General features: G+C 31.5%; 5 protein-coding genes across 8 annotated transcripts; 4 read left to right on the forward strand and 1 right to left on the reverse strand.

The window, feature by feature from the left end:
• Positions 1–1,071: 1,071 nt before the first annotated feature.
• On the forward strand, positions 1,072–2,027 carry EloB (elongin B). Of its 2 annotated transcripts, none has more exons than XM_040715468.2 (3): positions 1,072–1,341; positions 1,514–1,771; positions 1,826–2,027. In XM_040715468.2, exons 1-2 carry the CDS (start codon positions 1,192–1,194, stop codon positions 1,724–1,726), a joined length of 363 nt encoding a protein of 120 aa, XP_040571402.1. In that variant the 5' UTR covers positions 1,072–1,191; the 3' UTR covers positions 1,727–1,771; positions 1,826–2,027. The 2 variants fall into 2 exon arrangements, with proteins under 2 accessions (XP_040571402.1, XP_040571401.1); XM_040715467.2 differs by having other exon boundaries at positions 1,857–2,027.
• A 63-nt stretch (positions 2,028–2,090) lies between these two features.
• Positions 2,091–4,946, forward strand: LOC121120589 (uncharacterized). The gene is made up of 5 exons (XM_040715465.2): positions 2,091–2,427; positions 3,570–3,801; positions 3,862–3,978; positions 4,059–4,393; positions 4,645–4,946. The coding sequence occupies exons 1-5, from the start codon at positions 2,206–2,208 to the stop codon at positions 4,822–4,824; spliced, it is 1,086 nt and encodes a 361-aa protein (XP_040571399.1). The 5' UTR covers positions 2,091–2,205; the 3' UTR covers positions 4,825–4,946.
• Ras64B (ras-like protein 2) lies at positions 4,827–7,887 on the reverse strand. The gene is made up of 4 exons (XM_040715466.2): positions 7,746–7,887; positions 7,590–7,677; positions 7,255–7,466; positions 4,827–6,729 (listed from the first exon to the last, which is right to left on the reverse strand). Exons 1-4 carry the CDS (start codon positions 7,854–7,856, stop codon positions 6,532–6,534), a joined length of 609 nt encoding a protein of 202 aa, XP_040571400.1. The 5' UTR covers positions 7,857–7,887; the 3' UTR covers positions 4,827–6,531.
• A 236-nt stretch (positions 7,888–8,123) lies between these two features.
• On the forward strand, positions 8,124–13,634 carry Glys (glycogen [starch] synthase). Of its 3 annotated transcripts, none has more exons than XM_040715463.2 (5): positions 8,124–8,418; positions 11,164–11,682; positions 11,756–12,792; positions 12,857–13,067; positions 13,133–13,634. In XM_040715463.2, exons 2-5 carry the CDS (start codon positions 11,177–11,179, stop codon positions 13,458–13,460), a joined length of 2,082 nt encoding a protein of 693 aa, XP_040571397.1. In that variant the 5' UTR covers positions 8,124–8,418; positions 11,164–11,176; the 3' UTR covers positions 13,461–13,634. The 3 variants fall into 3 exon arrangements, with proteins under 3 accessions (XP_040571397.1, XP_071745383.1, XP_040571396.1); XM_040715462.2 differs by lacking the exon at positions 8,124–8,418 and adding an exon at positions 10,758–11,087; XM_071889282.1 differs by lacking the exon at positions 8,124–8,418 and having other exon boundaries at positions 10,691–11,682.
• A 1,328-nt stretch (positions 13,635–14,962) lies between these two features.
• LOC121120942 (uncharacterized) lies at positions 14,963–22,205 on the forward strand. Its single transcript, XM_040715822.2, has 5 exons — positions 14,963–18,077; positions 20,331–20,673; positions 20,729–21,085; positions 21,162–21,297; positions 21,350–22,205. The coding sequence occupies exons 2-5, from the start codon at positions 20,331–20,333 to the stop codon at positions 21,552–21,554; spliced, it is 1,041 nt and encodes a 346-aa protein (XP_040571756.1). The 5' UTR covers positions 14,963–18,077; the 3' UTR covers positions 21,555–22,205.
• The last annotated feature ends 584 nt before the right edge of the window (positions 22,206–22,789 follow it).

Here is a 22,789-nt window from a genome sequence, read left to right on the forward strand (position 1 = left end):
ATATTAATTGCTGTGGCCAAATGTCCTTTTCTGAAAATCAAAACAAGACTAGGTACAAGATAATTCTCAAAAAGTAGGGTGACCATAACCCTCTTTCTATTGCATGATGTCTATATACAACAAAGTATAATAAGTATAAGTTGTGATTTTTTTCAGATCCCTACACTTATAGGGCCCTGATGTAGGGTACTAGTAATTCGTTACCTAGTAACGAGTAATCCAGATAGAACAAAATTATTTATCAAAAGTTATTATTATAAAAGTACGGTAACTGAATTACTTTTCAATGGAGTGATATATAATAGTAACTTATTACTAAACTAAGTAATATTAAACAACATTGATTGTTGTATATAGACATCATAGGAAGGTATTTTATGTAACAAAATTATCAAAGGAGTAAACATTTCTTTTCAAGCCAATTCTAGTTGGTTCTCTTCTTTACTATTAATGGCTTAGGTGGAATCCAGAACTGACCAACTTTAATATATATTCATAAGTACCACTGACTTTCAGAACATAAAACTATTAAAGATTATTTTATAACATAGGTCTTTAATTTTATGATACGTTATGGTCAATACAAATAAAGTAAAAAGCTATTTTAATATCTCCCTCCTCCCCAGTTTCTTTCTTTTGATTATCATAGTCATCATTGATATAATTGAATAGTGATATGAGATATCCTAATCCGAGGTAAGTCAATTCTTCAGTATAGGATGATAATTATTAATTGATATAATTTGGTCATAGTCTCATAGATAACTAATGTGATTGGCAGTGGCTAGCTGGTGGCTATAAAAATAGAAATACCGGACTAGATAATATTACTAGGCTACAATATTTAAGAATAAAGTGTGCTGTGTGTGACACTTACACACTAAGAAAAAGAGAAAGATAGATAGATAGAACAGCAGATGCCCCGGAGACTCCAGCAATTTAGGGTGCTCCTTTATAAAAATGAAAGGAAGGAAAGAAGAAAGAGACAGTGTGAGAACATGTAAGGGGTTCAATGGGCGGAGTTACAATACCGCTACTAAAAAAAGTTAGGGGGGGGGGGAAGTAAAAGAAAAAAGAAAAGAAAAAGAGTGAGTAACAGAGAAGGAAAGAGGAAATTTCGGGATCCTGAATTCTGCTAGTGAGCTGCCGCTGGACTACTTGGATTTCCAAGATTGACGAAAGGGGGTCGGGATGGATGTGTTTTTAATGGTACGCCGTTGTGAGACAACAATCTTTTTAGATGCCAAAGAAACCACCTCCGTTCTTGAATTGAAGAAGATGATAGAAGGCATTACGAAACGATCTCCTGGGGATCAAAGGCTGTTTAACAAGGACGATCAGGTGCTTTTACTCTTTTATTCGTTTTGTAGGATTATCAGTAGTAGTTTGTCGTTATAAATGCGTTGGGTGTGCGGCGGGATAAGTGTGAAAGATCCACGAACAAGTCCGCTCTAGCCTCAAACTTCTTCAAAGTGCATCTTAACATCCACTTAATTTGTTTGTTATCTTTTAGATAATGGAAGACGACAAATCTCTGTCCGACTATGGTCTCAACGCCAATGTGGCGAAAGCTCAATTCCCAGCAGAAGTGGGTCTAGCGTACAAGGATTCAGCTACAAATACCTATGAGGATTTAAAGAAAACTCCTTACTCCTCTCCACCTGAGCTTCCAGATGCTATGAAACCTGGGCAAGAAGCAGCCACTGCTGAAACTGCTACGGCTTAAAGTCAAGAACTCTTGGATTTTTTTTTTTAGTCGAATTTCTTAAATGTTCGTATTTTTTTTCCTCATTACATTGTGAACCAAGTCACACTTTTTTTTTAGTGATTTCCATCTGCCCTTTTTGAATTCTTAGGTTCCAAAATCCGTCGATCACCATCAGTGAAATTTATATATATATATAAAAGTACCAAAAAAAGAAATGTCATTATCATCATGGACATTTTTTTTTCTTATTATTCATTCATATTAAATTATAATTAATTAATTAATAAACATGAAAATATGATTTTTTTTTAAATTTCAACTTTCTTATCTAATCTTTTATTTTTATCACTTCGCAAATTTAGAGTAGTTTACTTAACTGACAAATGGACATTTAGATCACATTTTTCATTTTATTTCGGTTTTTTTTTTTTTTTTTTTTTTTTTTTTTTTTTGCGTGAGTATGTGTATTTACTACAATTAAATGAAACAGTTCATATATGTGTCTCCTCTTCTTTACAACACAGAGATCAAGTGTGTCAACTAGTATTTTGAGGATGGAGTCGATTATTAAATTGATTATCTCACTCGTGCTGACATTTATTTTAGTATTAGCAGAACTGACTCTGGGACACTTTACGCATTGTTTAACTCTATTGGTTGTGACAAATCAGTCTATTCATAATTTAATAAATTTGGCTTCTTCAACTGCATCTAAGAAGGTATATTTGATTCAAATTTATTTGGTTAATCTTCAGAGCGTTAGAAAAGGGTGACAAAATGTTAGAATTATCGTTTCATTAGTAATTAGCCTAGTGTTTCTTTCTTCTGGATACTTTTTATTTAACTAATAACGAGTTAGGGCTATCCACATATTCTTTGTTGAAGAACAATCTCAGCTTAAACTACTCATTTTCGTTTTGTAAGGGAGTGGGTCTTACTATATATTATTGATAAATACTTCGTGTTTGAATTTGCGTAACAATTTTGTGAAATATCTTTTCAATGTTGTGAATTTTCTGTAAGGCCCTTTAGTTATGATTACTCAATTCATTTGACACAGATAGAAAAAAGTTATATTAATACTAGTTATGTCAGATCTAGGATGTGATGTAATTGAATTAATTAAATTTTTTGAAAGTATGTGTAAGGGGATATTAGTTTTGGTTTTAAGCAAACATCAAGTACATTGATGCTGCATGTACAATCTAGATAATAATAACCACAATATATAATTATAAAACTATGAAAAATTTCAAACATTTATTTATAGCTTAAAAAAGTATAATATTTTTAAAGTTATGATCTGCAACTGTAGAATCAGGGCCGATGCTAGGATTGTCCTTAATAGAGTTTTGAATATTTTTTCCAAATTGTACTGCCAACATCTCATTTTTTCCTACTTTGATATAAAGGTAACTATTTACGAAAAAAAATAAGAATCGGCCTTTTCAATTTTCCCCAAAAGTAATAAAACACCTTAATGATAAATAACTTAGTACATTTTAAATCGAGTGACTATATCATGTTTTTTATGACCTTTTTGGATTCGTTTTCCTTGATTGTGTTGATATATAGTTTAATGTTTAGAAAGTAATGACAATTCTGTCTATTTCTAAAAACTCTTTTTTTTCTGGAAACACCTCGTTATTTTGCGATGAAAGTATAAAAAGATGGGAAAGAGTAAATATAGTTTTATACGTACAGCAAACTGTCTGGTATTTTAAGGTTTAATTTCATATATGTTTAGAAACAACTTGTCAAATCATGAAGTGTTCTTGGGGAATACTCTTATCAAATAAAATCAGAGATATATCTAAAGAATCACCTTTTCTTAAATGTTGCATACTGTCAAAATTTATAGCTTGAAACGTACGAAAAAAAGAGATGGACCTATGGATATTCAAGAATACCTGTTCTTGGTTTAATTGGGAGCCAAATATTTCTATTCTCGATGTGCTTTGCTACCACAGTAGAAACTCTACAAACTTTATTCCACATTGACCATTTAGATGTAATGCACACTCCTGGTAAAGTATGTATATTGGCTGGTATCCATTTTGGTATATGGGTAGTGACGTTTCTTTTAATTGGTGGTAAGCATTTTCCTGGCTCTTTTTTTATTTTAAATTAATTAATATGTTACCTTATTTTAGGAAACACAAATCATCAAATGGGTATATTATCAGCTATGAATGATATTGGGAAGGAGCCTAATCCCTGGTACTTTGTTCGGAATTTTAGAATAGATAACTTTTTTCGTGACCTTTCAAGTAACGTTGATAAAATTTAAATGCATGGATAATTGTATTAATTGTCTCTCAAATGATATTGATTAATGATTTTTTTATAGGTTGCTTTGCACTCATGACAGCAACAGGAATTATCATGCTACTATCACTTTATTCTGTAAATCCTAAATACATAATATATGTTGATCCTTGTTTTGCCTTGGTGACAATCCTTGTACTTCTATTCAGCCAGTGCTCATTCATGAAGATTCTTTGTAAAACAATATTGCAAGGGCATATTGAGAGCTGTCCTTCCTTTCTCAAAAATAAAGAAAACTTCCAGAAATATCTCATTAATAAGTTTCCGTCAGTACTTAGTGTACACGAATTCCATCATTGGTACTTGACGCCCAGCAAGGATGTAATCACATGTCACATCATTTTTAAAGATACAGAGGTAGCTCATTTTATATAGAATAATGATTAATTTAACGTTTCTTGAAGAATTCTAAAACATCTTAAAAATTCTATCAAACGAATTTTTTCATAACAAAGTTTGTTTCTATGCGTTTATGTGAAAGTATAAAAAATAATGATTATAGGACAAAGGTAATTTTAGACTATTTCTCATTGAAATTTCATCATAAACATTATTTTCAAACTCCGTTATAAGTTATGCTATTAGTTTCATACTTTTATTTATTCCAGAACGGATCATCTCATTTTCAAGAGCTCACGAAATATTTGGATAGCAATCATGGACATGTAGCTATACAACCAGAGTTTTTGAATGTTGAAGAATGTTTTGAACATGAATGTCACTACATCTGTAAAAATACAAATTGCAATCCAAAGACTTGCTGTCCGATAAGAAAAGAAACTGTATAAAGTGGGATATTAGTTATATATTTATTTATACTAGTTTAAATATTAATATTACAATATCATATAACTAAAGGATAATTAACAGCATTATTAATAAATGAATCATCATATAGATATAATTATAATTCGGATCTATAAATAATTATCGATGGGGGGAAAGTGCAATATAAATATTTCAAGAAAAAAAAAAAAAAAAAAAAAAGAAGAGATTATCGTTGAAAGAAACCTCATCAGATATTATAAATGGTTTGTACAGTACGTAATTGTTAATTTAGATTTTTTTTCTCCGTACAACAAAAGAAGATTAATTTGGCAGTGTGTCAATAATTACTATGTATTGAACTTGAGATTTATTATTTAAAAAAAAAAAAAAAAAAAAAATCGACAACCTAATATGACGCATAATTAATTAATAAATATATTTCTTTGTAGTAAATAGTTGGACTAAAAAATTATACTCTTTTGGAAAGAGCTGAGATTTAAAAGAAAAAAATTGTTTCAACTTTATTATAAATGAAAAAAAAAATATTATGTTCAATTACCACATACAAGTAATTCTTTGGAATAAAATATAGTTAGGTGTATGATAATTAAATAATTTTTGAGTATGACTGTTTTTAAAATTTGTGCACAATGGGTGATGATAACAAGAATTGAACGCTATTAAGGGTTAAATGAATCCACTGTTTTATAAATGACAACTAATGATAACACCTAATGGACTATTATGTAGTTTCATTAGAGGGTCGGGGGGAAATAGCTGCAAAGTTTAAAAATATTATTCATTGTTAATACTAAGAGAAACAACATTAAAAAATTAAGTATAAATAATTTTGTAGAGAACTCTATAAAAAAATCATTCACAAATGGTTAGTGGATCCACATGTATAATGTTATGGACAGCAATACACTCAAATGTATATTGTGGATCGTAATTCTACTTTAAAAATAAACTGTGCACATATTCTATATAACTAATAGTAATAAAATATATACATTTGTTAAACAAAAGGTATAGGGATAAGTTAAATTATATGAATATGTTTTCGTGTAGTAGTTACCCATGTTTTTTTTCCAAAAATTCTAGTCATTAGAACATAGATACCAGATTAGTTCATGGTCAAAGTGTTTCCTAATGTTGTAATGCCGTAACAGTTTTTGGAAATTAAAAAGTTATCAAGTTTAAAAAAATATGGAATGGGTAAATAATAATAAAATGAGCCTCTTGTTAAAGATCGAGCTTTATTGATTAGTTGTACTACCTATCTAAAGTCTGCTTGACATTTTGTTCATGAAACATTAAATTCAATAGAAATTTGTCTTAATTTAATTCATATTTGATTTAGAAATTTGTTAAAATAAGTATTTAGAATATTATAATCACTCTTGGTGACTTTCATGGTGCATTTTGTATTTTAAGCAAATACTTTCCAACATCTAAAATTGTTTTAATTTAAACATATTCTATAAAAAAATATAGATTTATATGTTTGAAATATATTTATTATACACTTCAATGGATCAGGTAAGTAGAAAGGTTGGGTGAATTTTAAAAGCTGGATTATTCAATTATCAAGGAATCCATGATAAGAATAATTGAAGTTAACTTAAAGGCGGTTAAGTGGGTATTATCATCAGGCACATAATAGTGATAGTAAAGCAAACACTGCATTATTGAGAAATAATAAGTTAAACCAGAAAAGAGACCCTCTATATAATGGTACATTTGGATTTTTTTCTACGATGAACTTTCGAAGAGGATTGAGGACGCTCTATGGTTTGAAATCTTCTCACTAATCGAACTAATTCATAGAAGGCTTGATCCACATTCATCCTTACTTTGGCACTACATTCAATATAGGGTATTTTAAGCTGCCGTGCCATTGCTCGCCCTTCTTCGACAGAAATCTGAGAAAATGTAAAAGTTTTTTAACTCATGAGTGATTAATAAGGCCGAGAGTATTTAAAAAAAAGGCAATGAACTTTTGAATTTTGATTTAATCTGTTTAGTTTGGTTCATTTGAGAAAACGAGGTATCAATGGATATGATGCTTTTTTATGGAGGTGTATTTGGAAAAATGTGTTTCTATTGGACTTGCATATGTTTAAACGTATGAAACAGTTTTAAAAATAAAAGAAGTTTGTATTTTTCATGTAGGCAGTCACCGTTATGAGAGATTCACCCGATTAAAATTGTATCAAGGTTGAAAGTAACTCCTATAATTGGAGCAGTTTTGTCATGAAGAATGACAGAACATTCCTTCTTAATTATTAAATAAATCAAGTAATTATACAAAAATATTAGATACTCTGAAAACGTTTGGTATCTGAATCAAGTGTTTTTGGACAGATACCCCTAAATTCAATGACTTATTAATTTTGATAAGAAATGCGAGAAAATTTTAAGGGATGAATTTATTATAGAAGACCTACCACTCTATGGTTCTTCAGATCTGCTTTGTTACCAACCATCATGATGGGAAACTCATCCCTGTCTTTTACTCTCAGGATCTGCATATGAAACTTGGTAAGTTCTTCGAATGAAGCTCGATCTGACACTGAGAATACGAGGAGAAATCCATCACCTGAACGCATGTATTGCTCTCTCATGGCTGAGAACTCCTCTTGACCCGCCGTATCAAGGACTGGAAAGGATACATACATTGCTCATATGTTATGAAAAAATCCACGGAGATCAAAGAATTTCATCATGAATTGTCACTTTTGAAAATCTTTGATTCCTTGCGGCTTTAAAAAAAATTAATTACTGTCTAATTTTGCAACAAAGTCATCGATGACACATTGTTTGGTGTAGGAGTCCTCAATGGTTGGATCATAGTCCGTCACAAAGTAGCTCTAAATCAAATGAATACAAGAAATGAGGATCAAAGTCGTAATGCAACAGGAGGGTTCAAAATAATTACTTGAATGAACTGAATTGTGATCGCGGATTTCCCTACACCTCCTGCCCCCACCACCACTAGTTTATAACATTGAGAGACTCCAGAATCCTGATGACCTCCGGACCTAGACATTCTTGGATAAATATCCACTTATTTTACTTTAATAAACTTAAAATTATAAAATATGTTTAGGGATTGACCTTGGACATACTATGAGTTTCTGAAGTAGTACACTGTTGACTCTACTACTTAATAGATTGACGCACTCACTCCCTTCTTACTTCACTTCGTACTCCCTCTATGTTACCTTTATTCATTCACGCAACCTCTTCACCGAAGATTAACAGAAAAAACGCTCAAAGTCAGTTGGTAGTCAGCCAATTCTTCCCAACTATGGAATTTTAATACCTATAATTCAAAGCTTAAAATGAGCTTAAAATTATAACTCAACCAATGAACGTTCAGAGCACTTATTAAGAGAAAGAAGCAGAAACATAGACAGCTGACAACAAATACTACACGGTATATTTCTGTGTTAGATATGTTAGATGTAACACCGTCCCCTTTAATTCAACACATCTCTCTTCTAATTGGTGCCCAAAGTGAGGAAACCTTCAACTGCACTTCCAATTATTCATTTTGACGTTCCTATGGCTTCAATTGACAAGAGCATGTACCTTTAAATTGCAAGCAGGTAACTCCTCTCTTCTTTTCAGTTGAATTTCTTCATTTTCCTAAATCATCGACTCCCTCTTGCATTAATGAGATTAATTTAATAGGTTTAAGAAGGGATTGATCGCCTATCAAAGGATTTTTTTAGGGGAATGCTTAAAATTATTGGAGTCACATGATTAACAAATCACTTGTACCTTCTTTTACATACGTGCCAGCTAGTTAGCTATTACGTCAAGAAGGATTTGTGTTAATGAATTAAAAAGTATCCCAAAATAATGTATAAGTTATTTACTTCTCTAACATTAGTTATACAGTATAACTTATACTGTATAACTAATGTTAGAGAAGTAAATGTTCTTTGACAATTTGAATATTTTCAAATAATCAAAGTAAATAGAAATATAATCGAATATTTAAGTGAAATAATGCACTCATAGTTGATTACATTGAATTATTATGTTATTGCTATTTTTTCATTTGAATCCAGGTAATGATTAGATTTACACATTTATATAATTTTTTTAATTTTATATGATTCTGTACTTTAAGGACGTTCATTCAGTAGCAATGACATAAAAATAACTTCATATGCTTAAAATGGAAAAGGTAAACTTTTGTGCCTGGTCATGCATGGGAGGTATTACAAATTATAATTAGCTTTTTAATTCAAAGTCATGAGTAGAGTCGATGCGAGTAATATGTCATTCATTAATATGGAATACGTCCTTCAATTACCTTTCAATAAACAGTTTTTACAAATTGACATTTTTCAAATTCTCAAGCTCATCAATGACGACCCAAATGACATTGACTGGTTCTTAGATGTATTTTTCCCAAACGTTGATGGGGGGAACATCGTTCATCAAGAATGTTTTTTTTGTTTGTTTGTTTGTTTTTTTTTTTGTAAAAAAGGAAGACATTTTAAAGTTTGAACCATATTGACAGGCCTTTCAAACATAGTAATAATAAAAAAAAAAAAACCCAATCTAGTTATAAAATAGACTCGGCCATTATTTAGTATAATATATTATAGTTTTTCTTCGATACCATTTCCATTGAGAAATTCTTCCGTATTTAGAGCGGATCTGCGTTAATACTTTAGTTTCCGTATCATCTCCCCAAAAAAATTATAATTGATTCTACGTTCTAAGTTTCTACGGCTCAAAAACATTTCGAAAATTAACATAATATACCCATTGTCTAATATATTTGATTTCATTTGATATATTTCACTATAAAGTCTAATTTTATTTGAATATCCTGTTTTTAATTTATAATATGGACTCAGTATTAATTTTTTTTTTTACCTTAATACGCACATCAAATTTTACCTAGCTCTTTCACCTTTGGAGTTGTTGCTTGGGCCCTGATTGATCAATGTAAAGGCTTATCGAGAAAATGTTTTGCTAAGACTTTTAATAGTAATTAGATCTTTTGTTATATACGCGGCACATATATACTTTATAAATTATTATAATAATAGTAGACATTAACTAAGTCTACTGTATTAATGTCATATTTTATTAAAAGCGTAGCTATACATTTGTAATTCCGTTCTACCCTAGCTTTTAGCTATTTTTTTAAAAATAAGAAATAATCAATCTAGGGGGAAATATATTATAATTTATAGCTTTTGAAAGATTGCTTATTCATCTAAAATAGTTATCTATTATCAATGATTCTATTTGGGTTTACGTTGAGTATTTTCTAGTAGGGATTCCATTTTTGTAAAATGAAATTGTAAAATTTCAAACTCAAAGTCCCCAAACAACCACTAAACATTGATCAATATGATTCTAACTTTATATTTCTTCACTTTTTACTATAAGGAATATTTTTAGACTGATGTCTCCTCCCAAAATTTTTATAAAAATAATAATAATAATAAAAACCAGTCCGATGTACATTCAATAAAATTTTTGGAGTCTACACATGAGAGGGAAATGTTAAATTTTGCATAATCATATTACAAAAATAAATTTAATGCTGGATTCTTTTACGTCTTTTGAAAAGTATATTTGATAAATTTCCTCGTACATGATACTGTGAAAAACAAATTGGAAGTTGAACTTGTCGTCCATCCATCCTTAAAAAAAAAATGACTCAAAGTTCACTGTATTTCCTAACTTATGTTATTCATTATTCTGATCCTCGACCTGATGAGGAGTTGCTTTCTGCGGAGTAGAGAGTAGGTATTTCATATAATAAAGGTTGTCCTGGATGCTTTCTTATTCTTTCCCTTTACTATACATGTGCCAGAAAGTTGCGTTCGTTTTATTTAATGATGAAATGGCTTAAAATAAAATATAAAATAGAGAGGAAAATGTAAGGAATGGGATGACGAAATCTCTCTAGTTTCTTATAAGTAAAGAAACTATTGGGAGAATAAGGAAAAAGTGTGAAATGCTGCTCTCATATGTAACCCCAGAGATGAGTTAAAATAACATTATTAATGTTATGAGTTGTGTGAAATTAATGCTACATTAATATCTCACAATTCATAACCGGTTAAAAAAGTTGACAAATACATTTTTATGAAATCGTTGAGTGGAGTTTGTTACTTCAGTTTCATATTATTTTTCACCGAAGATGTATGACTAAACTGCGGTCCCTGGTCATACTCCTTCCCCCATGAACTAACATTTGATACGCAACAGCGTCTTATGAAAAATCAACGAAACTTTTAAGGTCATCCTCGTCACGAGACAGATTTTTTTTTTCATTTTCATCGGCTACATATTTTTTAAATAATTTCTCATAACAGTTGTGTCTTTGAAATGGAGAGAAAAGGTTCTGTGGGTAGTTTCCGAACTTCGAAACGTTTTTATCGCTCCGAGTCTATAGCGGATTTGAGTCGACATCTCGACTATGGAGAATTCTTTGCTACTAATAATCGCTGGTGTTTTGAGTGTGCATGGGAAGTTGCTAATAAAGTTGGAGGGATTTACACGGTTATTCGCTCCAAAACGGGTGTCACCGTTTCAGAACTTGGGGATCAATATGCTCTTCTAGGTCCATATATTGAACATAAAGCAAAACAGGAAATTGAAGAGCAGGAATTTGAGCTTCATCATCCTCTTGGACAAGCAGTGGAACAAATGAGAGAACGAGGATATGTTCTCCATACCGGAAGGTGGCTTGTTGATGGAAATCCACAAGTTATCCTCTTTGATATTGGATCTGCAGCCTTCAAATTAAATGACATAAAGCAAGATCTTTTTGAAAAAGCAGGGATCGGTATTCCTCATTCAGATGCAGAAACAAACGATATCACAATTTTTGGGTAAGTTCTTATATTTTAACACAGTTATTTTTATTCATTATAATTATAATAACGACCTGATTTGATTTTACAGAAATATGGTTGCAGAATTCTTGGGCTCTTTTCATTATTGGTCTCAGGGATATGCTGATGTTCCACCACACATTGTCGCTCATTTCCACGAATGGATGTCTGGTGTTGGATTAATATTTTCCCGTCTTTGGAAATTAGAAATTGCAACCGTTTTTACAACCCATGCTACTCTTTTGGGACGAATGCTATGCGCTGGAAGTACAGACTTTTATAATAACTTATCTAAATTTGATCTGGATGAAGAAGCTGGAAAACGTGGATTTTATCATCGTTACTGCCTTGAGCGTGCTGCGGCATCGCTTTCAGATTGTTTTACCACTGTCTCGGACATAACAAGTGTAGAAGCTGAGTATTTGATACAGAGAAAACCGGATATCATTACACCAAATGGACTTAATGTTACTCGTGATCTTCACGAATTTCAAAATCTTCACGCAATATCAAAAAATAAAATAAATGACTTTGTTAGAGGTCACTTCTATGGCCATTTTGATTTTGATCTAGATAAAACCTTATATCTCTTTTCTGCTGGCCGATATGAATTCATCAACAAGGGCGTGGACATATTCATTGAATCCCTAGCTCGACTCAATTTTATGCTCCAACAATCTGGTACAGATCGCACAATAGTTGTCTTTTTGATCTTTCCTGCAATGAACAAAGGGTTCAACGTGGAATCTTTAAGGGGTCATGCTGTTACTAAAGCACTTAAAGATACCATCGATAAAGTTCAAAAAGAAATCGGAGAAAGAATGTTTGATATCTGTTCAAAAGGTCATTTACCTGAATCAGATGATTTACTTTTTAAATCGGATATAGTTAGATTAAAAAGATGTGTTTATGCTGCAGAAACCGCAGGGACTCCTCCCATCACAACCCACAACATTGTAAATGATGCGGATGATTCCATTATCAATGCTATTAGAAGATGTAAACTCTTCAATAATAAAAGTGATCGAGTTAAAATTATATTTCATCCGGAGTTTTTGTCATCAACGAATCCTCTATTTGGTTTAGACTACAACGAATTTGTTCGAGGTAATAGAATGGAAATATAACTGTGTACAATTAACAATAATACCTGTAATATAATCATTTGCAGGTTGCCATTTGGGAGTATTTCCAAGTTATTATGAACCATGGGGCTACACACCAGCAGAGTGCACAATTATGGGGATTCCATCAATTACAACTAACCTTTCTGGCTTTGGATGTTTTATGGAAGAACATGTCGTGGATCCTCAGAGCTACGGTATTTATGTTGTTGATCGAAGGCACAAAGGATTAGACGAATCCATTAATGATCTTTCAAAGTAATTATAGATTTTAATTAACGATTTTTGAAGCCACTTTTATTTATTTTTTTATCATACTTTAGTTTCATCTATGAATTTTCTCGAATGAACCGTAGACAACGTATTATTATGAGAAATAGAACCGAAAGATTAAGTGACCTTCTAGATTGGAAGAGCTTGGGCATTTATTACAGACAAGCGCGCATGATTGCTCTTAAGCATACATTTCCTGACGTATTGGATGATGATGAAAAATTACCTGGCTGCATCAATTTTCCAAAACCTATTTCTGAGCCTCCATCTCCTTCGTTGAGTCGATGTTCCTCACTACCTCCATCGGATCCAGAGGATACTGATCATGATTCAGAAGAAGAAGAAAGAGAGCTTATTCTTCGAGTGCATGAGGATTAAATAATATAATATTGATTCATATTATTCCTCGTAGCGTAGATGATGAATAGTGTGCAACTTTCTAAAAAATGACACTCTGATTTTACAAATTTTTTTAAGTTTTTACCTATGCTCTTTTTCTTATTATTTTTGATATCAATGATGATAATTATTGCAATATATTTTAGCAAATCATCTTTTTGTTTTTTTATAGTTAACTTCATATGCATAATATAGTACATATAAGGCATAACTAACGACTAGAGATGGGATTTGTGTAAGAGAAGAGAACCTTCTACATTTAAAATGACATTTGTCTAGAGAAAATATTATAGCTATATATAAATTCATATATATTTATTTTATTATGCACTTTTAAAACAGTTTACAACAAAGATAGGGTAGAATTCTTCTTTTAGAGGGAGATGTTGACTCACCCACGACTCATTAAATAATGAACAAAAAAAGGAGAAAGAGCACGCGCTCAACCGTTTTTCATTTTCTAATCGGCATACTAAGTTTTTTTCTTAACACACATCCCACCTTTACTTATGACTTATATGCGACTATGGTCTATCTATATGGTAATTAATATAATTCATTTTATCAACATGGTAATACTTATTGTTTCTCTTAACCTTTTTTCAAAAAAGTGATAGGAAAATGGACGAAATGATAGGATAGTTAATTAATTCTTCTCAACTGTGGAATTGTTATACTTTATTAGGAAATGATTGAAATGAAGGAGTATTAGTTTTGCTTCATGAAAATTCTTATGATGGTATTGTTATTTGAAGGCCATTTAGGAATTTGAAATTCTGAATTATCTCATGTTTTATTATAATTCATAATTAATATTCATTAAAAGTGTCACTCCTGGGTATTATAATAGCATCAACTTTTGCTTCATCAATCAGACTGTATTAATTTTCTATATCCCCGTTCATGAGCTTAAACCAATCAAAATAATGTAATTTTTAGTAACTAGGTACATCTAATTCCCATGCAGTAATACTTATGGCTGATGAGTGAGCCGGGTGTTAGCTGAGTCACATCTATTTACTCACGGAGTCTGTTTGGCACACATACAATATGTATATTTATCTATGATTTGGATTCGCATATTTTTAAATAGCTGCAGATTCAGAGCTGGGATCTCTAAATATTATAAATCCAACTTTAAGAAACTATTCTTGATCATATTCTAGAAATTAAATTTAAATTATCAGTCCCTAAAATAATAAATCAACATAAACAATTTTCTTAAAACTACACACATTTAAGAATAAATTATTCTTAATTGATAGTTTGGAATGATATATATATATATATTTTAAAATTGTCGTCTTAGACTGAATAGTCATGGGTTATAATACTGAAAAGGTGGAACAATAAATTTATTCTCAGCAGATAAGAAAATGTCATCAAGCTGGAAATTGTAAATGTGCGCACAGCACAAAAAAACCATGATACAATCACCAATTATCTGCTTAATCATATTAGTATCCAAAAGATCAATCGAAGAATAATTTTTTTTTATTTTATATAAATTAATTATTTGAATGAAACTTACTACATAATGGTCTCGTACAAACACAAGCTGAAGTTGATACTTTATTTTTGAAGGACAAAATCATCAGTTTAAATAATTAGTACATCAATTTTTTGAACCTTTACTTTAAAAACCCTTTCAGATAAATTTACTTTGATTTTGAGTTGTATACATTCAGTCAAGCTATAATTTTTCGCTCAAGAACAAATTATGGTGATTTCAAATATTGCACAATGTCCGTTAGAGCTGGCAATGTACAAAATGCATGGTCAATCTATAAAATTTCTAATAGAGTGGTCAATGGTCATTTTAACTTCATTTACATTGTCGGGTAAAATGATTCTGAGTAATTTGATTATTAAATAATTCATTGCTACAAAATTGACAATTAAGGATTTGACTAAGATACAATTTCATTGCAAGCAATTTGATCATTAAGGATTTGACTAAAATACAAGATTCATTGCAAGCAATTTGATAAATTAATGAAGGGATGCCCAACCTTTGGATCGCGGGTAACATTGTGGCCCACTACTCATTCACACTTAAAATAGTATATTTTAGCAAAATAGTCGAAATATCATCAAAACGCGTAGAACGCTCATAGTACGTACAAAAACTGAAAAATATTTGACGGCAACTCGTATTCTCTGGGACTCTAACAGGGTAGCCAGTTTCCTTTTTTAAGCAGGTCCTGAATTTGGTCTTTATTTATATTTGCTCTATAATTGAAATAAATTTGTATTTAATAGTTTAGTTTTATAAAGCCATTTTTCAAGAAATTTAACTTAATAGGTTCTGCGGCCCATTAAAATATTTCAATTGGCAATGCGGCCCATTATATTAAAAGGCTAGACATCCCTGATCTAGTACATTTTTATTGAAATTTATATTTTATGCAGACAATCCAACTATATTATGATAAGAAATTGTCGGAAGAGACTCCGTTTTATTTTGTAAATATACCTCGACTTATAGGTTTTCCGGGTGACATAAGTAATTTTAGGAGGATCTAACCTTCCATACCTTATAGGGGGAAATCTCCCGTGGCAGACGATGAGTTTTTTAAAAGTTTTGAATGTTGACGAATATAAACATTAATACAATGTAACTAGCAACGTTTAGCATGAAAACAACAAAAACAAGAGCATTTAGGCGTAGACACCAGACAACAAATATAATCTTCTTTTTTTTTACTTGGATGGGACCTGAAGTTTCCCATCCCCGGTACTAGTACCGGGCGTTTAAGTGGAGTTGGGGGGAGATCAATTTTCTTAATAGCCTTGTCTGAGTAAGGAAACTTGTCGGAATAAAAATAATCCAAATCCCATTGGAAAATAAAAGAACCATTCACACCAATTTTGAGTCTATGAAACAAAAAGTCTCTTATCATGCATTTCAAGGAATCCCTGTGATAGAACTCCCATCTTTGTATCAACATAAGATAGCTCAATCCAATCTGGTGGTACACAATTTATACTCTTACTTATTTTGGTGTAATTAGTCATAATTAACATTTATATGAATAACTAATAATTAAAATTACAATTCCCAATCTTCTACAGCAAAGAGCAAAATACAATACATAATAATACGAAGGGAATAACGTGCTCCCATAACGTATTGGCGTCAAAAGACAATACCTTCAATATAACTCTAGTATTCCTTGGAGTAAATCAGCAACGAGCTTGAGTAGGTAAAGCTCATCAAGCTCATCCCTGGCTTATCACGTCATATTTTTTTTTCTCAAGCTGTTGTTATCATTATTTTATTCTTGAGGAGAGAACATCTAAGTGGTGAGTATGCTCATGAAAATGGAAAGTAAGACTGATGATTTCTTGGGGAGTTATCTTCTTGATCAGTGGTCATCAAACTACGGTTCGCGACGTCAGTTCATCGGGCCCGCCGGCGGAACTTGAATTTGCTTAACAAAATGTATGGAATTCGAAACTTTTTAGAATGTTTATAATACTAGAATATCTTGATTGCCTTGTGCCTTAAATTTACTATTGTTGTAGTCTATTTTATGCGCATTATCTTTTGAATAACTATAAGCTACCGTTGTCCTGTTCTGTGCATTTTGAGGAATACGTATGTATACGGGCTTATGGTTGAATATACGAATATTTTAACAGCTCCTTCATTTTTAAAGATATTGTTAAAATTTAAAAAAACAGACTAAAAATTTCATTCATACAGATTCATCCTTTTGATATGAATAAGCTGGATCAGACACAACATTAATTTCAAAAACTGACAATCAAAATGCCTTGTTGGCTTATCCCCTCCCAAATAATAATAATGACGAGAGTTCATGATTTCGTTTCAGACCTTACTCGTGGAAATGAAAGGTTTTCCAAGATAATAAAGTTGGTCAATGGCTGTTTTGAAGTCTCTGCCATCTCAGATTTCCAAATTTATGGGATTATTGCCAAAGTTCGAGCAGAAGAACACCCATCAGATACCTGTGGTGGATCCGAAAAAAAGAACAAGAAAAGGACACCGGAAATGATTGAGTCAATGCGTCTAACTGTGGAGATGGATCGACATGTTACATTAAATCAATTGTGAAAACTGAAGAGTCTTGGGTATCCTTCACCACACCTGAAACCAAAGAACAATCAAAACAAAATCACCAGCATTTTGCGTCCCCGCCCCATGCGTCCGTGGAACAGATAAGCTCATACTAGTCGTGAAGAGTACAAATAAATACTATAATAGCTTTTTGTATTGTTTACCATAAAGTAAGCTGTTTGAGAACAAGTGCATGTACCTACGTATGTATGTATAGATTAGAAATACATAATATGTATAATAAAAAATATATTTTACTCGTAGACACAATGTACAATATTTGATAAGAAACTCTATTACATTATTTTTTATTGCAATTTTTTATGATTTTTACTCACAAGGGTTATATTACAAGTTTTTTTTTTAAATCTTGGACTTGTTTACAGTCTTTATATAAATAATAAATGAAAAAAATCAAATATTGTTTTCATTCATAGTGTTTCATAATTCAGAGGCCAAGATCATTGTATTCACTTTAACTTAAGGATAATAATCTCAATTTGAACATAAAGGTAAATATGTCTCGTTTTTTCGAAAAAATAATATCCCAATCCACTTCCAGCTCCAAAGTCATTTAGTTAAATCAGGAGGTCCTAAACTTTTTCTAGCTGCCGCCCCTTGGCTTCAATGTAATCTTCTAGCCTCCCCCCTAAACACATATAAGTTTCTCTTCCAAAATGAAAACAACACATTTATTAATTAAAGAACAAATATATTCTTGAAAAATAATTAACCATATGTTTTCACAATTTCTTCGAATAGAATGGGTGTATTTGGTGTAGGGATATTAGTTCCTCTCCTCCATATTAGGTTTAAACCTACTAAGAAGAAGGCGTATATCCCCACGTTCAGTAATTCTAATTTTTTATTGTAGGCAAAAATCTTGTTGTGATACGCTCAACTTAACTCAATGTCGTTCTTGGGTACCTGCAAATTGGAGACATCAACATCTGATTGTCGAACTTCAATTATTGCAACCTTTTCATAATAATGAAAGAACTTTGCTAAGTTAAACGAAGCGAAACTTTGCAAGATGAAGACTGGAGTAGAGGGATCCCGACTCAATGGATCACCATTGCTCGAATAAATTTCCACGTAGATTTGGACAAACATTAGAGTTTGTACTGTATATTTATAGTAATTTCTGTTTCAGGAGTTATTGAATTTGATAGCATAGAAGATCCTCTCCAGGATACCTATTAATTTCATCCTGTAATTATACTGTAATGGTTCATGGTAGATACAAGAAAAAGTTATAGTGATTTACTCAATGAGATGTGATCTCCCCCGCCCTTATTCCTCAGTCCATGGATAACCTCCTGCATATAATGAAACCTTCCATTTACTTTCATGATCCTCCAAAGTGCTAATTGTCCGAATATCTAGAAAAAAGTCAAGATCCCTCGCTTCTTATTCTAATAATATATTAATCGCTTTGCGAAATTATTTCCTTATTATTAAAAGGTTTCGAGGATTGAAATTCAATTGTTTCAGCTGTTGCTGTCTCCAATTTCGAGATAGAAAAAAAAGTATGACGTACATACAAAGTTATATAATGTACCCTTCTTGATTAAAAAAAAATCTTGCTCTACCTCTCTTGTTTCCTCTCTGCTGACTTCTAAGAATTGATTGACAACCCAGTTTGGTACTATTAGTCATAAAAGAGCTAGATATCTTTCAGATATGTATCATCGCAACTCTACCAGGAGAGCAAAGTACTCTTGGAGGTGATTATCGGATTTGTTATTTTGTTAATCCAATTCACTCATACTTAGAAATTGATAAAGTTAATGACGGTCTAAATTTTGTTTGAATAACCTACACTTAGGCAAGAAGGTGAAGACAACAGATATAACTTAGAAATTATTGGTATAATTTCCTTCCAACTACAAAATAATTTCATTGAGTTTTATGAATATCTCTGACAATAAGCAGTGGTATCTTTGATGTTTTTTAGATCATCACAGAGGCCAGTTTTAATGTCAAACAAAGAATAGGAAAGATTATTTGTAGGTTTCCTCTTTGACATACTTTTTTTTTTTTAAATTTGAAGATCCATTTGTTTGTTGTATGTAAAAATATGTAATCACCTTTTGTTTTGCTCTATTACCTCCATTGCCCTCCCCCCTACATCAAAGAACCACCCACAGGGAGGCAGTATCACTTATTTTGGGAGACGCTGAGTTAAATTCATAAAATCATATATATATATATAACCAGGCATATTGAATATAGAATAAAGTGACCACCCGTTCTGATTATTTAGGACCAGAAGGACCGGGTTTAAATTGAATAAGGGGGTCATTTGCTCTGTCCCTGTACTTGATTATAAAAATAGGGGCTTCGAAAATAGTAGATTTTTCATTAATTAATAAATTTTGTCTAAAAAAGGTCATTTGAGATAAATATTAAAAGAAAAAACATAAAAGGACCCCGTATTTTATTTTCTAATAAAAAAAGGATTCAAAATTTAAAATCTAAAAAAATAAATTCGAAATTGAATTCAAGGGCAGTTTTTATCGTAAGCTGGATCAAAGGCAATGATAAATTTGGTGGGCCCTTTCTTTTTCTTTTAATTTGAATTTAAGAGGAGTCTTCAAAGAAAATACGGTCAAACAGGGCCTTAATTTTTTATGTTAAAGTGTGAGACTTAGGCAGAGCCAGTTTCAAAATATATAGAAGACGTTTTTCATTTTGTTTTAAATAAGACATTTTTGATATTTTTAAAATTATATTTACATATATGTATATTTATATTTATGAAGATGCTCCATTGGTCATTTCGTAAAATCCTACAAAAGCTGATCATATTCATCTTGATATTAAAAATCTTAATGGTGATCCATTGGGGGAATCCTCTTATGAAACTGAGTGTAATTGTGCCAATTGAGGGCTGCAATTGTAGTAGAACATATTCTGGTAGTTATTATGATTGGCTGAGCGGAAAATCTCATTATAATCAAATTATAACATTATACCGAGAAACAACATGTTCAGAGACAGCATGGAGAAGAGGTAATGGGCAGCAAGTAATGGCTTATTCTTTCTATATAAATCCAGGAGCTATAAGTACTGAAAGATCTCTTCATTATATTCAGGGAATAGAGGGTAAGGTTTTTTATATTGTATTTTATCTCATATATTTACATGCACACATTTTTAGCCAATATTATATCTCTTAAGCAATACTTTCCTGGATGGATCATGCGTCTTTACTATGATCTTGATAAAACCAAACCCTCTTTCAAAAGTATTTGTAATCTTGTATGTAGAAATGATCACGTTGATCTATGTAATGTAAAAAATCTTCCTGGAGGTCTTTCAAGAAATGTCTCCTCCATGCTTGGCATGGTATGGAGATTTCTTCCCACTCTTGATCCACAAGTGGACTTAATGGGAAGTAGGGATCTAGATAGTCTTTTCTCCGAGAGAGAAGTGGCTGCAGTACACGAATGGATGCACTCTGATAAAATCCTTCACGCCATGAGAGATCATCCTCAACATGGTACTGAAATTTTGGGTATGTGTTATCTCATAAGTTATAATTTAGCAATTTAAATTTATACCATTGTATTTATGAATAACTATTTCATGAGGTGGACTCTGGGAAACAAATTTAACTGGTGTAAAATCCCGTAGTTTATGGAGAAGATCGTGGAGGGCTATTTTATTGGATCCCAGTGTTTGGGTTGGTGTATCACATAGGAATCATGATCAACATTTACTATCCAAGTATCCAGTATTTAATATATGTTTACTAGAGAAAATAATTCCTCCATTTTAGACACGTTTGGAATAACTGGGGACGAGACAACGTACTTCATCATGATTCATATTTGTGTAGAATATATTTAAATGCAACTCCGTGGCCCCTACAGAGAAAAAGAGGTCCAAATAATTTTGTTGGAGCCGTTGCAAAGACTAAAGAGAGTCTTTGGCAAGAATGCCCTGTAGCATGCAGAAAAAAACCTGAGTGGAAATTCTGTTAGATGATGATCTGTACTTATATAAGGGCGTCTGCATGATTGTATATATATATATATTTTGGAGGGGCCTTGGTTTTTGGATTTTTTAAAAATTAAACCCAAAAATTATAATTCAATTGGTAAAGAAACCAAAAATTATAATTTTTTGGAAAAAAAATTAAAAATTGAATTTCAAATATTATATTTTTTCGAAAAAATTTAGAAAAAGTACAGCTATTCACAAAAAAATAAAAATAAATAACTATTCTCAAAAAATTAAATTTTTAGAAAAAAAATTCAAAAAATCCACAGCTGTAGACAAAATATTAATCTTTTTGTGAAAAAAATTGGAAAATTGAATTTCAAAATCCATATCCTATTCACAGGAAATCAAATTTTTTATAAAAAAAAGTGAAATAATAAATTTTCTAGTAAAAAGCAAAAATTTCCTTTTTTTTGAGGTGGTACAGCCCCTCCAGCCCACGCCCTGTTATACTGTGTTGTACATAACTCAATAATGAAATATATGGGTGCATTTATAACTTTTTAAATCATGATTAAGAGTTCTTTTAGGGAAATTACAAACAAATACTGTTAATGATTTTCATCCTAGGTATTGATTCAAAACCTAGTGTCACTATCTTTTGATTTCAAATAAAGAAGACACGGGGTCAACCGTACTAACAGTCAAGGTTAATAGAAATACAAGTTTGTACCATAATGCGTGTACGACAGATGTTTGACACGCTTTTAATATTGACGTCATACTAGATGAGTGGTTGCGTGTTTTGTCAAATTTGCCTGTCTTGCCCAGCAGTCGGTACAATACATCAGATTGAAAATTCTAGCAAGCCCGATTACGTGATGATCTAACCTTGTATTTATATTAATCTTGCTAACAGTGTTTATTTTAGGAAGAGGACAAGGGATCCATAGCACTATAGGTTTCACTATGTACAAATTTGATAATGCTGTAGAGAAAAACGCGTGCAAGAAGAAGGGGGGAGAAAGACTTGTGGTATCATTGTTTAAAATACTGATATGATTATCAGCTGCCTGCTTTATTATGATTTTTGAGGGTATAACGAGAGTATTTATTAGCATAAATGACATCATTACCAACATCCTCCATTAATTTAATCATGGTTCCTCGGGAAGGGATGGGTTTACCCCTGTATTTATCCATAATTTTTTTTTAAACGAAGGATGATTAGCAATGGGTAAGGGTATATTACATGCAATAATCATCTTTGTGAGAT

This window comes from Lepeophtheirus salmonis, chromosome 6, assembly GCF_016086655.4.
Source record: "Lepeophtheirus salmonis chromosome 6, UVic_Lsal_1.4, whole genome shotgun sequence".
In the NCBI taxonomy this organism is placed as follows: domain Eukaryota; kingdom Metazoa; phylum Arthropoda; class Copepoda; order Siphonostomatoida; family Caligidae; genus Lepeophtheirus; species Lepeophtheirus salmonis.

What these genes read in the sequence shown, in the direction of transcription:
- EloB (XM_040715468.2), top strand. Translation starts at nt 1,192, where the DNA reads ATGGATGTGTTTTTAATGGTACGCCGTTGTGAGACAACAATCTTTTTA. An exon ending in TGTTTAACAAGGACGATCAG is followed by an intron (nt 1,342 to 1,513) that starts GTGCTTTTACTC and finishes GTTATCTTTTAG; the next exon opens with ATAATGGAAGACGACAAATC.
- LOC121120589 (XM_040715465.2), top strand. Translation starts at nt 2,206, where the DNA reads ATGTGTCTCCTCTTCTTTACAACACAGAGATCAAGTGTGTCAACTAGT. An exon ending in CTTCAACTGCATCTAAGAAG is followed by an intron (nt 2,428 to 3,569) that starts GTATATTTGATT and finishes CAAAATTTATAG; the next exon opens with CTTGAAACGTACGAAAAAAA. An exon ending in GACGTTTCTTTTAATTGGTG is followed by an intron (nt 3,802 to 3,861) that starts GTAAGCATTTTC and finishes ACCTTATTTTAG; the next exon opens with GAAACACAAATCATCAAATG.
- LOC121120942 (XM_040715822.2), top strand. Translation starts at nt 20,331, where the DNA reads ATGCTCCATTGGTCATTTCGTAAAATCCTACAAAAGCTGATCATATTC. An exon ending in ACATGGTACTGAAATTTTGG is followed by an intron (nt 21,086 to 21,161) that starts GTATGTGTTATC and finishes CTATTTCATGAG; the next exon opens with GTGGACTCTGGGAAACAAAT. An exon ending in GATCAACATTTACTATCCAA is followed by an intron (nt 21,298 to 21,349) that starts GTATCCAGTATT and finishes CCTCCATTTTAG; the next exon opens with ACACGTTTGGAATAACTGGG.
- Glys (XM_040715463.2), top strand. Translation starts at nt 11,177, where the DNA reads ATGGAGAGAAAAGGTTCTGTGGGTAGTTTCCGAACTTCGAAACGTTTT. An exon ending in CTACAACGAATTTGTTCGAG is followed by an intron (nt 12,793 to 12,856) that starts GTAATAGAATGG and finishes AATCATTTGCAG; the next exon opens with GTTGCCATTTGGGAGTATTT. An exon ending in TCCATTAATGATCTTTCAAA is followed by an intron (nt 13,068 to 13,132) that starts GTAATTATAGAT and finishes ATCATACTTTAG; the next exon opens with TTTCATCTATGAATTTTCTC.
- Ras64B (XM_040715466.2), bottom strand. Translation starts at nt 7,856, where the DNA reads ATGTCTAGGTCCGGAGGTCATCAGGATTCTGGAGTCTCTCAATGTTAT. An exon ending in CTTTGTTGCAAAATTAGACA is followed by an intron (nt 7,467 to 7,589) that starts GTAATTAATTTT and finishes TATCCTTTCCAG; the next exon opens with TCCTTGATACGGCGGGTCAA. An exon ending in ATCTGAAGAACCATAGAGTG is followed by an intron (nt 6,730 to 7,254) that starts GTAGGTCTTCTA and finishes ACATTTTCTCAG; the next exon opens with ATTTCTGTCGAAGAAGGGCG.